Source organism: Pteronotus mesoamericanus, unplaced genomic scaffold, assembly GCF_021234165.1.
Source record: "Pteronotus mesoamericanus isolate MK-2021 breed Mesoamerican mustached bat unplaced genomic scaffold, CSHL_Meso_final contig_22, whole genome shotgun sequence".
Classification (NCBI taxonomy): Eukaryota; Metazoa; Chordata; class Mammalia; order Chiroptera; family Mormoopidae; genus Pteronotus; species Pteronotus mesoamericanus.
Window position 1 is genome coordinate 8,975,841 of NW_026555090.1, and position 16,065 is coordinate 8,991,905.

The following is a 16,065-nucleotide window of genomic DNA, read 5'->3' on the forward strand; positions in this document are numbered from 1 at the left end:
CACGAATCTGCTTGAAAGGCCTCTAGACGACGCTGATATTCACTAAGGTCCTGAAAGTCCCTGCGTTAGTTGAGTATTTTTAAGCAATCAACCACCTGTACAAAGAACGTCAGGTAAAATAAGCCTGATAGTTCCCAGTACTAAAATTCAAGTGTCTTATGATGACTTAGTGCCCAATGAGCACTTTCTCAAACCTGTAACTCGTATCACGCAAGCACTATTGTACCTGAGAGTATCTCCTGGCCAGCTGGCGGAGGGGCTTGGAAGGCATACACGTTGTCCTCCTCGGCAATAGCGTTCAGGTCCTCTTCATCAAAGAAGGACCGCTGGAGTCCACTGGGATACAGTTCAACCAAGATCACCTGCAACGAGAAGGGTCATTCTCCACCTTGATTTCTCAAGGGAATTTAACAAATGAGAAATCTAAGAGTGAAGGGATTAAGAAGTACAAATTTGCAGTTACAAAATAGTCACAGAGATGCAAAGTACACCATAGGGAACATAGTCAATAACTTTGTAATAACTATGTACCATGTCAGATGGGTACTAGACTTATGCGGGATCACCTCGTACGTTGAATAAATGTCTAACCATTATGCTGTACACCTGAAACTAAAAAAGATATTGACTGTGAAATGTAATTTGAATTTTTATAAAAATAATAAAATAAAATTGGCTAATAGGCTTAAACCTCTCTTTTATCCTATCCTCCCTTCTAGCTAGTGAGAAATACTATTTATTTTTAGCACTAAAGCACAGGTATAACAATTAGATTGAACACAGACATCTGAACTGCAACAATAGAATATGAAACTGCCCTAGGGAAGGGGGGGGGAGAAAGTTGAAAATCTGAAGTTTAATGCTCAGCTAATGCATCATGCAAGATGAGCATAAAATAAAGTCTTCTTCAGAAATACAAAAAGTGGGAGTGTTTACCACTAACAGATCTCCACTGAAAGAACTTAATAAATCTAAAGCGTATTGCCAGCTTCTTTACAATATGACATCCATGATGGAACGCTGAGTAAGCAGACGCAGCTGGTTTTGTTCAGGAAAAGAGGGGCGACCGCCTTGAGGGGCCTGGCTGCCCCACACCCAGCTCTGTTGCGTCAAGGGCTGCAGGCATCAACTTCTCAGCACACACATGCCATTCAAGACACACGGGCTAAAAATTCTCTTTTAAAAGATAAATTTCAGGGTTTAAAAAAATTGAATCTAGAAGGAAAACTTGAGTTTAAATGATGAGCCCCCCCAAAAAATGGTAAACACTGGTAAATGTAAATGTGCATTGACTACATTAAACCCGTAACAACTACTACATTACTGCTACAACCAGGGATAACAGGTACGAAGTATTATCCACCTAGAGTAATATCTTAATTGAAAAGGTACAAAGGAAATTAAAGCATGCCAAGATCCTTGTGTTGCTCGGTAAAATTCGCATAAGACTTTGTTAATTACACATGTTGACATCTTAATGATAATCAGTAAGAACATAAAAATATAATGTATATGTCCCAAACCTGAAGAGATGAAATGAAGAAAAATTTCTCAATGCAAAAGAAGCAGTAAAGGAGTGAAAAAGGAACAAAGGAAAAGCAGGATAAGTAGGAAGCATAAAATAAGTCGAAATACGTCCATGATCATAATAATATACATGGCATAAAATGGCCAGTTAAAACTAAATATCAAAATAGATTTTAAGTGCCAATCACAGCGCCCAGTCTTGCACTCAGGAATCCCATATGATATGTATCCCCCAGAACAAACATATCACCTCTCTCAAATTCCTGAGTCCTTTTACTCTCTTAATTATTCAAACTCTCCCTCCCAGACTTTGATCTTTCATTATTGACATTTTTTTTCCCAAGACTCTCACCAACTCTCCTACTCTCTCTCATTCTCTCAATAGATCTCCCTAGAGTACTTTGAGTTTACTAGGCAAGATACACACATTTTTACCCACTTGAGATCTTCATAAAAATGACTGTAGACGTCAGAGGGGTGGATTGGATCGGGGCAGGAAGAAGCCCGCTGGGGTAGAGAAGGGCTCAGTAATCATGGTGGTTACATGCACATCAACGTATATGCATGTAAAAATTCGACAAATTTTAACCTTAAGGCATGTACACTTTATTGTGTGTGTGTTATGCCTTAACAAAAAAGTTAAAAATATTTTTTAATATGGAAAAAAAACAGGAGGTCATCAGGTCATCCATTTCACAATTGAAGAAACAGGGGACCAATTACTTTGTCCAAGCTCAGAAAACTAGAAAGTGACTGAATTACAATTAGAACCCCATTCTGAGCCCTTCCCTTCCTGCCACACTGATTTTCACCACCATCACCTCTACCCGCCCTTTCCTGGTAGGGGTGGGGGTGCAAAGTCACAGGGAACCCAGTCTGCAGAGCACAGCCCGTCCCACTTTCTCCCGAACCTCCCCTCACATCATGTTACACAGCCTCGGGTTCCTCAGTGGTCCTCATATTTCACATACTGTCCCCTCAGAATCCTGGCTTATATTCTTGGGTGTAAGGTTTAGAATAGTGGCTCAGGCTCCGAAATCAAACCATCTGTGTTCAACTCCTGGCTCAGCCACTTACCAGTTCTGTGACCCTGGACAAGACACTCACCCTCTCAACGCGCCTTCTTTGCTCATTGGTAAATGAGGACAATTATAATATCTATTGGGTTGGCCAAAAAGTCCGTTTGGTTTTTTTCCATAAAAGACACATTTTTCATTTTCACCAAGAACTTTATTAAGTTGGATATTTTGAGTACACCGATTACCTCCAGCTATTGGCTTCTAGTGGATAGAACCAGGGGTAAGACAATGTGTAAGAGAGCCCCACAGCAAATTTGGCCAAAATGTCAATAGTGCCAAGAAACTTCGCAAACCACTTCTGACACATTCAATCAGTCACAGCACCTTCTCCATACAAAGCACAAATATTTAGCATTTCAGTTGCGTTTTTACCATTCTTGAAATAATAAAGTATAACGCGCCGAAAGTGTTGCATATTTTCTTCCATCTTCGATATTAAAATGGCTGCACAAAAATTCACCAATTTCGAAGTGTTTTTTTTAATGCACACTGATAGGACAGCTGTCACAATGCAATCTAACAAAATTGTTTCAAATGAAGTTAAAAGCACCTAAGCACTACTAGAGCCATCATAGAGGAAAAAAGTTTGTTTAGCTAAACAAACTTTTTGGCCAACCCAGTGCTTCAGGGGATGGTTGAGAGAATTGCATTGACTACGAATATAAAGTTCATAGAGCAGTACCCAGCACCTGCTAAGCACTCCTGAGGCACAGCTATTACTGGAATTACTGTGACTGCGATCGTTACCAGCTTCTTGGAAGACAAAGGCAGTGCCTTTTTCTGGTTACCCCGTGGCAGTGCCCGGACAGGCCACGCCTGGCCATCACAGACACCAGGGACTACTCATCAAACAGAAACTCGGGAATCACGCTGGAGTCCCCGGGGAACCAGAAATTAGCCTCAACAACCTAGGCGGCTGGCTCGGTTCGCATTTCGTCATCCAGCGCCCAAGCTCCCTGCAGTCCCATCATACCTCATCCACAGGGACGCCGCCTTCCTCTGCCACCATCCTCCTCAGGGTTGCCACTGTGCTGAGGATCGGCACGGCCAGGCCAACCCGCAGGAACCGCGGGCTCTTAGAGGGGAAGACCAAGGTGACACTCAAGAATCTGAAAAATAGGAGAGAGTCCACATCTGTAAAGGACTGATGTGAACTGTTACCAACACCACAGACATTAGCCCGGGTTCAGCACTTGGCCTTATCGCTGCTCCCAAGTTGGGTCACTGCATTTGAGGTACGCTGTCACCAGGTGGCACTGGAGAGCCAATTCTCCGAAGGAATCAGTGGAGTACTTTTCCAGCAAATTAAAAATAAAAGGTAAATAATCACAATACAGACCTATGGTCTTCAGGTTCTGTTTATTAAATAGATAACCTTAACTAAAAATATATTTTGAAGTTTGAGAAGTAAAGCAGTCAAGCTTCTTCTTCGGTATGATTCTGCCTTCGTTTCCTTATTGAAATTCTCCCTCGGTAATGGGACAGGGCCTTTTGCTGGTCCCACCTCCGCTGTCTCCACCGTACGCCAGGCCTCACCCCTCCAGCACCCGTTTCTCCTATCCTACCCTGCAGTAATTACCCAATTCACACAGCTAATTTATAGAGCTGGGATTGGAATCGAGGCCTTCTGGCCCCAGAGCCAGGGGTCCCAACCAAGGTGCTACACCGCGTCAAGCCAGGAACCTTAACTCGCATCTACCAGTTGGCACCCTCTGATGGTGTCACTGGAGACAGGCTAAGCCTGTGTTGTGCTTGTGGCCTGGCCTCTCAGCAGCACAGGAGTTCAGAGCAGAAAGGGGCTAAGTGGCCAGGACCGGCTTTAGGAGGCTGCCATGCCTTCAGCTGTGTCCTGAAGACGCAAGAGAAATGGTATTTCCTGAGGGGGGACACATGGGAGAAGCGCCACTGTCTTGATGGCAGTGGAGGCGCCCCATCTCAGAGGTCACTCAACTTCCGGGATGCTGACACTGGCCAGTTGCCTTAAGGCCACTTGTTAAGTGGGGCTTCTCGGAAGCCTGCACCATGTGCTGCTCACTTTTACAGAGCTGGGCCCCACCGTGGCTCTTACCCGATCCTAACGCCTCCTTTCTCTTTCTCTCATCTCCTCCTCTAACCATTTTCCTTTTTCTTTGCCTCTCCGATAAACCTTTTCCTACACCCTCACCAAAAAAAGGGGAAAGGATTAGAAATAAAGCATGACAAAGTATGACAAAGCAGGTGGTAACAGATTTTCTCTGGTTTGCCAGTCTGACTGAGTGGTACCCATTGGCCTGCACCAGCTTCTGCAGGGGCCAAAGGCATAGCCTGGCGCTGACGAACAAAAGCACGGTTTATAATCCCTTCTTCAGCAAAAAAAGAAGCACAGTAACCTTTCATTTTAATTGTCACATTCAGTAACTGAATGGCACCCAGCCATAAGGCTTCTTTCTAGAGAAACAGTGACTGAGAAGCAAAAGAGAGGCAATTGCAGATGCAAAACCAGAAGGATCCCAATAAGGAGTGAGGAAGTCAAGTCCACTGGGCACGATGCCCACACACCTCGTCTGGCGCAAGGGGATGGGTAGTGACACACACAGGAAAGGATCGAAGGTGTTGCTCTGCTTCAGGCAGTGGGGACAAGTCAAGGAAGACCTGTGAGGACAAAAAGAGTTAAAGTTTAATCACACAAACGGTCTAGGGGCACTCAAAGAAATTAAATACAGAATTACCATTGAAATTCTACTTCCAGGTAAATACTCAAAAGAATTGAAAAAAGCTATTCAAATAAACACCTTATACAAAAGTTCATAGCAGCATTAGTCCCAATAGTGAAAGGGTGAAAACAACCCAAATGTCCAAGGAATAGACGGGTAAACAAAATGCGGTATTCACACAGGATTGGCTTGTTACGCGGCCACGAAGTCCTGACATGCTATACCGTGGCTGAGGCTTAAGCACAGTCAGCCGGGCGACGGAGGTCAAACACAGCAGGTCACATATGTCCTGATTTCATTTCTAGGGAATATCCAGAACGAGGGAGGACGGGCAGTGCCCGCTCACTGGCACCGGGGTTTCCACCGGCGCAATGAAAGGGTCTGGGAGCTAGAGAGAGCTGTGGCTGGGCAGCACCGACAGTGGACTTGTCCCGGAACCGTACACTTTAAAATGGTTGATGTTGTGTTATGAGACATTCACCTCAATTTTCTTAAAAAGGAAAACAGTTTAATCACATTATCAGTGCACTATGTATGGGAAGGAAGCTGGAACCCTTCCAGACAGAAGCCTCGTGCGCCAACGTGCAAGCTGGAGGGTCTCAGGACCATCTATCCCCTTGGTTCTCAGGCTCACTATGCCCCAGAACCAGGTAGGAAGCTTTTTTTTTTTCAAATGCAGATGTCCAGGCCCTACTCCTAAAGAATTTGGTTTTTTAAAATCATGTTTATTCTATTACACTTGTCTCAATTTTTCCCCCTTGACCCTCCTCCACCCATCCCACCCCGCCCCCCTCTCCCACAGTCAATTCCCACTCTGTTGTCCATGTCCATGGGTCATTTGTACATGTTCTTTGTCTAGTCCCTTCCCCTTCTTTCTACCATTGTCCTCTTTCCCCATCCCCTCTGGTCACTTTCAGTCTGCTCCATGTTTCCATGCCTGTGGATTATTTTGTTCATTAGCTTATTTTGTTGAATAGAGTCCACTTATAGGTGAGATCATATGGTATTTGTCTTTCACCAACTGGCTTATTTCACTTAGCACAATATTCTCTGGTTCCATCCATGTTGTCGCAATAGGTAGGAGTCCCATTTTTCTTTTTTTTCTTTCTTTCTTCCTTCCTTCCTTCCTTTCTTAAATGCAGATTGACTTTATTTTTTAAAATGTCAAAGTCAATTATAAAATATTAAAAAATTTAAAACCATTATAAAGTCTCAGCTATTAAAACATGACACCAGCACAGAAATAATCAAGTAGATCAATGAAATATAATGAGCATTCTAGAGGCAAACATGTACATCGAACAATGTAATATATGCTTAAGTTATTTCAAATCAATGGGTAAAATAAGGCTTATTCAACAAATAAGGTACATGGACCACTATGACTTGAAATAAAATAAATACGGAGCTCTGTTTCACACATTATACCAGAAAAATTCAGGTGAGTTAAAAATCAATGTGTAGAATCTAAGGAGTTTTAGGAGAAAACACAAATTAATATTTTTCTTACCCTGAAGTAAAATATTCAAACCCAGAAGCTATAAAGTAAAATATTGACAATATGACTATATTAAACATTTAAGACTAAAGAGTAATATAAATATAAAGAAAGTTAAAGGACAAGTAATGGAATGGGAAAGTATTTGCCACACATCTAAAAAAGGGTTAATAGTTGTGTTTTATTTTTTTAGGGAAAAAAATTCTACAAACCTTTAATCAATAAATGGATAAAGAATACCAAAAAGTTATTTAAAGCTTTTTAAAAATAATAGAAATAGACAAAAAATATACAAAAACAGGTTTAGTTTCAACAAATAGTAAAGGAACAATTAAAATAACATCATTGTCACAATCAGATGAATAAGTATTAAAAAATATTGGCAACTGTGAAAGGAACTGGGTATTCATAGATTCTTTTTCTTCATCTTCTTCAAGCAGCCCCATTAGCATATTTTGCAATGCTGGTTTGGTGGAGGTGTATTCTTTTAGCCTTCTTTTGTCTGGGAAACTCATTTCACCTTCCATTTTAATTGAGAGCCTTGCTGGGTAGAGCAGTCTTGGTTGCAGGCCTTTGTTTTTCATGACTTGGAATATTTCTTGTCATTCCTTACTGGCTTGTAGTGTTTCTGTTAGCCAGCTGCTAGCCATATCGGGGCTCCATTATATGTTCCTACCTCTTTCTCCCTTGCTGCCTTTAGGATTCTCTGTTTGTCTTTGATAGCTGCCATTTTAGTGATGATGTGTCTTGGAGTGGGCCTCATTGGGTTCCTCTTGAAGGGGACCCTCTGTGCTTCCTGGACTTGTGCAACTCTTTCTCTCCTCCAATTAGGGAACTTTTCCATCATTACTTTTTCAAACAGGTTCTCTATCCCTTCTTCATACTTTTCTCCTTCTAGTATCCCTGTTATACGGATATTATTATGTTTCAGGTTGTCCTGCATTTCCCTAAATGCCTCTTCATTCTCTTTGAGTCTTTTTTCATTTTCTTGCTCTTTCTGGGAGCTTTTTTTTTTTTTACCTTACCCTCCAGCTCAGTGATTCAGTCCTCAGCTTCATCTGGCCTACTTTTGATTCTTTCTTCTGTGTTCTTCAATTCAGAAATTGTATTCTTCATTTCTTCTGGTCTCTTATTGATAGTTTCTATGTCCTTTTTCATGCTGATATAGTTTGCAGTAAGTTCCTCGTAGTTTCTCTGTAGTTTTTTGTAATTCTCTTTGAGCTCACTGAGCTCATTGAGCTTCCTTAGACCATTGTTTGGAACTGAATATCTAACAATTTACTTGCCTCTATATCATTTAGTTCTCTTTGTGGAGATTCTTCCTTTCCCTTCAATTGGGGCGTATTTCTTTGTCTTCCCATTATTTGTGAGACTCTTCTTTTTTGCTTCTGCTTCTTAAATTGATATGTCTTGATTTCCTGACTTTGTGGTATGAACTTCTATAGTAGGAGACTGCTGTTTTTTCTTTCTGGATCTGCCTCTGATAATGTCAGATGTTGTCCCTGTCTGACCTTAGGCAGTCTGTACGAGACTTCCAGGAATCTACTGTTGTGGCTGTCTCCTTCAGCTGTTAATCTAGTCACTTTGCACTCAGCAGACCAGCCTAGACAGCTCAGGGAGGTGCAGAGTCCCTCCTGGGGATGGGGTTATTGGGTCCTCTCATGCTGCTGCCACTTAGAGGAGTGGTCTCTGCCTGAGCAAGACGGCTGCTGCCTCATGGGGGATGAGTCAGCACCGAGATCCCACCAGCTACTCTCTCAGTTCTCTCCCAAACCCTCCTTCCCTAGTCTCTCCCCAGGCATCTCCAGCCCACTCTGCCCCCGCCTTTGCCGGAGACCAGAGTAACTGGCTGCAAATAAAAATTTATGCATTGGACCTTTAAATGTTTCCCTGCGTCTCCAGCCACCTGCCTTTGGCAGAGAGCAACCCTGCTGCTTTTCACAGCTGGTTATCTGTGTGCTTTCTGGGCTCTGGTGCTGTAGTCTGGAGATCCCCACTTTTGGTTTAGACCCCGCTCTTCTCAGGGGGATCCAACTGGCCGTTTCAATATCCCTCTGGTGCTGGCGCCCGTGGGTGCCCCACCTGCCTTCTTGAGTCTCTACCACACTCCTTACCAATTAGGTTGTGCTAAAGCCTATTCTTCTGTCTCTTAGGTTACAAGGCTACTCTCTCACTATTGTTCAGTTGTTTGTTCCAGGTGATTTCTTCACAATTTAGTTGTAATTCCAGGTTGGTCCTGGGAGGAGGTCAGTGTAACTTCCACTCACTCCTCCGCCATCTTGATTCTCCCCAAAAATTTGTTTCAAAGAAAGCAGGGGGAGGCACAGGCTTCGAAAGTTTAAAACTTCCTTAGGGGAAGTGTTCAGCCGGTGCAGAGGGTTGGGGGACCACTGATGTGGACCACCCTCCTTATTGGATCAATGATGAAACAAAGCTCAGAAAATCACGGCTAATGGTAATAGCTACCAATGAAATAGCATTTACTATGGACTGGGCATTATTCTGAGCATTGTACATGTATTAACCCATGTACTACCCATAAAACCCAGGATTATCCCCATTTTTACAAAGGAGAAAACTGAAGCACAGAGAGGTTAAGTAACTTGCCCAGGGACACACAGCTCTTAAGAGGCAGAGCAAGGCTCAGTTTCCAGAGTCTGTGCTCATCATAGCCCCTGCAGTCTTTGGTATAAGTGAGTGAGGCATCAATTGCTTTAGAGTAGGTAAACACACAGTTTACTTATAGTCTTTAAACTCTTTTATTTATTTATTTTTTATTTATTTATTTGAGAGAGAGAAAGAGAAGGGAGAAAGAGAAAAACATCAATCGGTTGCCTCTCTCACACCCCCAACCGGAGGAGACCAGCCTGCAACCCAGGCAAGTGCCCTGACCGGAATCAAACTGGCGGCCTTTTGCTTTGTGGAACAATGCCCAACCCACTGAGCCATACCAGCCAGGGCACATGGTCTTTAAACTCTTTTAAATTAAACGCTCTCTCATTTTGGTACCTTGAAAGTGAAGCACAACTTTTATATTCTACATGGGTGCTCCAATTTATTTCCTTGATCATGTAATTCATCATTTCCTCTGAGATCTAAGGGATCTCTGGATGCTACATTTCTTAATCCCAAAGTCTCTATTAACGTCCTTGAGAACACGGAGCAATACCCCGCAGGCAGACTGTGCTCCCTCCACTAGACAGCCCCAGGGGAAACCAATGGCAATTAGTATAAAAACCAGGTTTCCTGGCTCTGTGGAAAGCATCTGTCCTGCTTGGTTGGATTCCTGTTAAGCAAACAAAATTTAAAAAAGAAAAAGAGAGAGACAGGCAAGAAACCCTGGGTGCTGCCTAAGGTGACCCCCAAGTGATCTGTTCGTAGTAAGTCGGCTCTCCCAGACACGAGAGAACAGAATGGCAACCTTCATTTTTGAAAATGGGCCCAAGCATTAAATGTTCAATCACTCTCACTGTCTCTGAGAGATTTCCCTTCTGGAAAACCATGGTAATGGTTTGGTAAAAGATTGTATCAGAAACAACAAGCTCCTGCCATCGGGGGGACCTGACATTGTGGGGTGTCCTCTGCTGCCACGTTTCTCTTCCATCTTCACCTGTCAGTACCTAAACATCACAGAAGCCCAAAGAATGTATTTTTGTTGTTGGGAAATTTCCAAATCCCTGTTTCACCTTTAAGCAAACAAATGAAAAGGAATATTTTTTCTTTGACTTATTTTTTTTTTCAAACCTACTAAAACTAAGCTAGCCTGCATTTTCCTTGAGGGTTGCACCCCATTAAATTGGGTCATCGGTCTTTATACTGAGCCACAAAATCTCCGTCAGGAAGCAAGAGATGTGTGGTTTGGAAAAGAAACATACGAAGGTCTAATTTTATCTTTAAAGGATGAAGAAAACATGGCATTTGCTATTAACTACAGAAAGGATGTGAAAAACACCTGTTTCTCCAAGGATGAGCGAGAAGGACAGAGTGGGAGCAACACACCAGGCGAAGAGAGGGGCGGTGTCACTTTTACAGAAAACTCCAGAAGCTACCAGGCTCCAGCTACACCTCCAATGTGGCCTGAGGGGTTGGTTCTGGCACCTGCCAGAGCACTCACAGTCCTGTCCTGACGTCCCCCCACCCATCACAGGGGACAGGGCCAGGAAGCCAGCCCACTGGCCTTCAGTGTGCGCTCTCCCTAAGGCGTTCCTTCTCCGCTCCGACTGCTTCAGCTATAAAGCCAACCCAGTCCCCTGCCACCGAGCCTCAGCCCTGCCCTTTGCCTCCCCCAGGGACAAATGCCAGAAATGAGCCCCAGGCTCCGACTCTGCACCTTTCACCACTCTGACCTCTCACGGCTGCCAATACACAGTCCCCACCTCCAACCTGGCCAGCTCGCCTGCTTCCTGGTCACCGAACTCATGGCTACACCACCAAGAGTTATGGCAACGATAGTTACATAAGCAAGCTGTCACCTCTGCGGGATCTGTCCTGGGAAAGCCTTCTACGGCATCACCTGTGTAGGAGGGAGAGCTGCCCGAGATGGGGACCAGTGTCTGGAAATAAAATGATGAGCAACACAGAGAGACACACGCACCCACACACATGCATACACACGCTCCCTCCTTCAGCCAAAACTCCCAGAAAGCACCAGTCCGAGGTTACGAAGCCTGCAGATGTTTTAGCTGCGGGTCATCATCGCAGAGAACAGCTGGCTGCCTTCCCTCTGGGCCATGTCTCCGGCACATCCACCTCACCCCTCCATCTGCCCTCCAGCCAGAGTCAAATACTCAGCTCCCCAAACGGGGCAGTGGCGGGGGGAGCGCCTTGGTGAACACAGCCTCTGAATTACCCATAATACCTCTCCCCGCTTTCAACTTTATCGCAGGGGGACTTTCCACGCCAGGCAAGCCCTCCCATGTGGAGAGGAAGGTGGAGAAGGATCCAGCAGGGACCGCTGCTCAGGGGCCCGAGCGCGGAGCCGCCCCCACGGACCGCTGCAGAAAGTCACTTCTTGGACCTGGAAAACCCTCGCCCCATAGACACCCCTAGATACTGTTTTTTCTTTACTACAGATGATCAAGCGCAGAGCAGGTCTATTTAGCTGTCGCCAACACTTCTTTTAGCATGAACACCTTGCCGCTTACTTATCATCCTACAGTAATCTACACAAAGGGCACTAGCAGTCCTTAACATCCGCTTGGCGCGGATGTCAATTCCTGAGGCGTCCTCTCCTGACGCACCCTGTCCCAGTCAGGCACCTTGTGATACTGTGATTTGAATAAGAAGCATATATTGGGCCTCCACGTCTGCTGGCACAGAGCTCCTAAACCCTCGACATGTCCGGATAAGAGCAAGAATACAGGTGAAAAAGAGCATCTTCGGTGATTCACAACCCCTTACAGCCCCACCTGAGTCACATTATTGAGGGATTTCTGGAAAGCCCCTATAAACCAGAGGGCAGAGCTGGCTGCCAGGGAACCAGCCACGTGACTAAAGGGTTGGCACTTTCAGCCTCCCTCTCCCTCAGGAAAGGAAGAGAGCCAGAGGTTAGGTTCACCGCTAAAGGCCAATAATTTAATCAATCGTACCTATTTAATGAAGCCTCCACAAAAACCCTGGCTGAAGGGGTCTGGAGAGCTTCCAGTTGGTGGCCATGTGGAGGTGCTGGGTGGGTAGGGGCCCCGCCCAGAAGCTCTGCGCCCCTTCCCACACACCTTGTCCCTCTGCCTTCTGGCTGTCCCGAGTTGTATCCTTTTATAATAAACTGGCCATCTAGTAAGTAAACTCTTTGCCTGAGTTCTGTGAGTTGCTCCAACAAACTCTCAACTCAGAAGAAGGGTCGCGGGAACCTCTTGCTCATAGCCCGTCGGTTAGAAGCACCGGTGACAACCTGGAACTTGTCATTGGTGTCTGTGGGGGAGGAGTCCTGTGGGACTGAGCCCGCAGCCTGCGGGACCCGATGCTATCTCCAGTAGATAGTGTCAGAACTGAGTAAATTGTAGGACACCAGGTGGTGTCCAGAGAGAATTGCAGAATTGCCTGGTGTGGGAAAAACACCCACACGTCTGGTTTCAGAAGTAAGTGAGGTAGTAAAGAGTAGTGTAAGGAAACAAGAGTTCTTTTTTCTCTTTCACATCTGTCACATGTACTTCAAAGCATCCTCAATTTTTCCTTCAAAGCACTTACCGGAGATAGTGATATAAAAACCCAGGAGTCACCCTAGATTCTCATCTTTCCGCCAGTCCCGCTACCCCACACCCTTAAACCCATTAGCAAGTCCAGTTGTCTCTATACCCCAAACATGTCCCCTGCTGCCCCACCCCCTTCTCTCCATCTCCACCACCTTCCCCGGGGTCCCAGCCACCACCATGCACCCACTGGGACCACGGCAGGACAGCAGCCGCTGCTTCAGCCTCCAGTCTTGCCTCCCTTCACTTGCCCATAACAATCAGCGTCACCTCTTTTTTTTTTATCCTCACCCGAGGACATTCTCATTTGCTTTTTTAGAGAGAGAGAGAAAGGGAGAGAGGAAGGGAGACAGAGAAACATCAATGTGAGAAAAGCATCGATTGGTTGGTTGCCTTTGTGTCCACCCGAACCAGCGGTCCATACCAGGACCAGGAATCATTTGTGCTGGGACTGGGAATCGAATGCATCAGGACCACGGGTCACACATGCCCATGCCGGGACCAGGGATGACCCCGCAGCCTAGGTATGTGCGCCCTGGCCAGGCGACGGGCCCGCAACCTTTCGGTTACCAGGACAATGCTCCAGTCACCAAGCCAGGGCCCAGCGTCACCTCTTAAATCAGTCACTAGACCACCCCCTGCCTTAAACGCAGCAGTGGCTTCCTGTGCCCATTAGACCAAACCCCACCTGCGTCGGGCACCTGCATCACCAGTCCCCCCTCCGCCTCGCCAAACTGAACCCCAGCCCCTTGCGACTTGGCGGCTCTCTGTCTCTTGAACTTGCCAAGATCATTCCCACCCCAGGCCCTTTGTCTCTGCGATTTCCTTTGCCTGGAATGTCCTGTCCCCAAGTATTTGAATGACTAACTCCTTGTCATTCAGTTCTCGGCTCAAATGTCCCCTCTGGAAAGAAGCCTTCCCTGACCCCCTTATCTGAGGTTGGCTGCCTCACGCACCTCCCAGGTGACGCCTCATCATTTCACGAATCGCCTCGGCAAGCTGTTTGCTGAGGTCTGTTATCTAACCCCCGACCCCCAGCAGAACGCGAGCTCCATGAGAACAGGCGCTGGGGCCTGTTCACAGCTCATTCCAGGCACCCACAAGGGAATTTGGCACATAGTGGGCCTGAATGAACTATCTAGACTATAAATGGATATATTTCATTAGCATATCTACTCATGGGCAAGGAATTATTATGTTCCTCATTGTAACTGCTAGACCCAGCACAATATCTGGCACTCAGATATTTCAGAGAAGAACAAGTGAGTGTGTGTGCCCCGGCCAGGTGGTTCCGTTGGTTAGAACATCATCCCATACACCAAAAGGTTGGGGGTTCAAATCCTGGTCAGGCCACATACCTAGGTCGCGAGTTAGATCCCCGGTCAGGGTACACCTGGAAAGCAACTGATCCATGTTTCTCTTTCTCTCCCCCATCCCATCTCTCTCTAAAATCAATAAATATATCCTTGGGTTAGGATAAAAAAAGAACAACAAAAAACAAAAAAAGAAGAATGTATGTGTGGGCAAGAGGGGAAGAGAACAGAAAGAACAGAGTGAGCAGAGAAATGAGTGAGTTTATTGCACCAGAACACCCATGAGTGGTACCTCGTGGCAACTACTGGTTACCTTCTCCTGCACTTGAACATGTCCACACCTTATACTTCCTTTTCCCTCCTCTGTATGGTCTTCTTTTCCTCTGTCTCAGTTTTGCTTTAGGCAGCCTGTGCTTTGGGCACCTGAAGGCAAGACCAACACCCTACAGGCAGCTTTCTAGGCTAAAAAGGTCAGTAGCCGTGAACTCTGGGTTTCCTCTGTGCATACCTTGTAGCGCAGCACCATGGCTCTCAGGAAACGTGGGCCTCTCTTCAGGGGGAACAATGAAATCTGGGCTCATTTAGAAGAGATTTTAATTACCCAATAGGCAGGAGCAGAGGGTCCCATGGTTTCCCCCAAGCCCAGTTGGCGGGCAGGGGCAGGGAGGGGGTCGGTCTGGGAGAACTTCTCTAGGGTTGCGGATTTTCTGCCCCACTCCAGTGAAAAGCCACTCCGGCAACTTCTCAAAGTGTTTCGGGTACTATCCGGTCTTCCTAAATCAACAATCCCCTCAGAGACAGTGCTTATGTCCAGTCTACTTGATTGGCAATTACTGAAAACAAATCCTAAATGAAGAGAGTTTCTGGGCCATTTTAAGTCATCTCCTCCTTCCCAACACAAGAAACACAAGTGCCCCCAAAGTTTGGAAGCAAATGACTATTAGTAAGTGAATTCTGGAAGACTGAATAATCGTTCCTTGGTTTAAATAAGAGAAAAAAAACAACAGGAGGCCTAGGAAAAACACAGCAGAGCGAAGGAAAGAGGACAGGCTCCAAAAGACTCAGAGAAAAGCACACCTTTGAAAGTGATTTAATGCAACATCCAGAAGGATATTTTAAAAACAGTTTGTTATCCATAACAGAGAACCAGAGGGTAGTGTGTCCACACAACTGGAGTAGCTGCAGAGCATCACTTAAAACAAGGTGAGATGGAAAAGCAACCAGAGGAAGAATGACAAAGAAGGCAAAAAGCAGGACTTGCGCTTCGGAGAGCTATCTATCCAAAGTCAAACCCTGGTTCGCCACTTACCATGTGTGATCTCACAAATAGCCCAGCCTCCCAGATTGTAACTCATCTCCTGAGGCTCATATAAGGGAATACATTTAAAAACACACAGGTGAGCACATCACTTCGAGGATGTTCTCTGTAACAGTGGATTCCCCTTGATCCTGATCATTGTGCTCATTCCCACCTCTAAGCAGATTTTATTCTTGTTGAAGATGTCCCCACCCCTTCGATCCTATTCATCCTCCAGAGCCCATCAAAAGGCACACCCCCTCTGAGAAGCCCACAGGGGTTTCTTCCCTTTCTGGCCTCTCACTTTCTGACTTCTAGTGCTTTTGTTAAACATTTAATACCTTACGTTAAGGGACATAAGACAGAGAGAGACAAATGCCATATAATTTCATTTATATGTGGAATCTAAAAAACAAAATAGACAAAACAGAAAGAGACTCATAGATACAGAGAACAAACTGATGGTTGAC

At 45.4% G+C, this 16,065-nt stretch overlaps 1 protein-coding gene across 1 annotated transcript in view; it reads right to left on the minus strand.

The window, feature by feature from the left end:
* Nucleotides 1-16,065, minus strand: part of USP43 (ubiquitin specific peptidase 43) — a 60,486-nt gene that overhangs the window by 28,489 nt on the left and 15,932 nt on the right. The window contains exons 4-6 of the mRNA XM_054571250.1: nucleotides 5,145-5,237; nucleotides 3,580-3,715; nucleotides 227-362 (exon numbers count right to left, since the gene is read on the minus strand). Coding sequence (XP_054427225.1) covers nucleotides 227-362; nucleotides 3,580-3,715; nucleotides 5,145-5,237 — 365 coding nt within the window. The remainder of the gene's footprint in view (nucleotides 1-226; nucleotides 363-3,579; nucleotides 3,716-5,144; nucleotides 5,238-16,065) is intronic.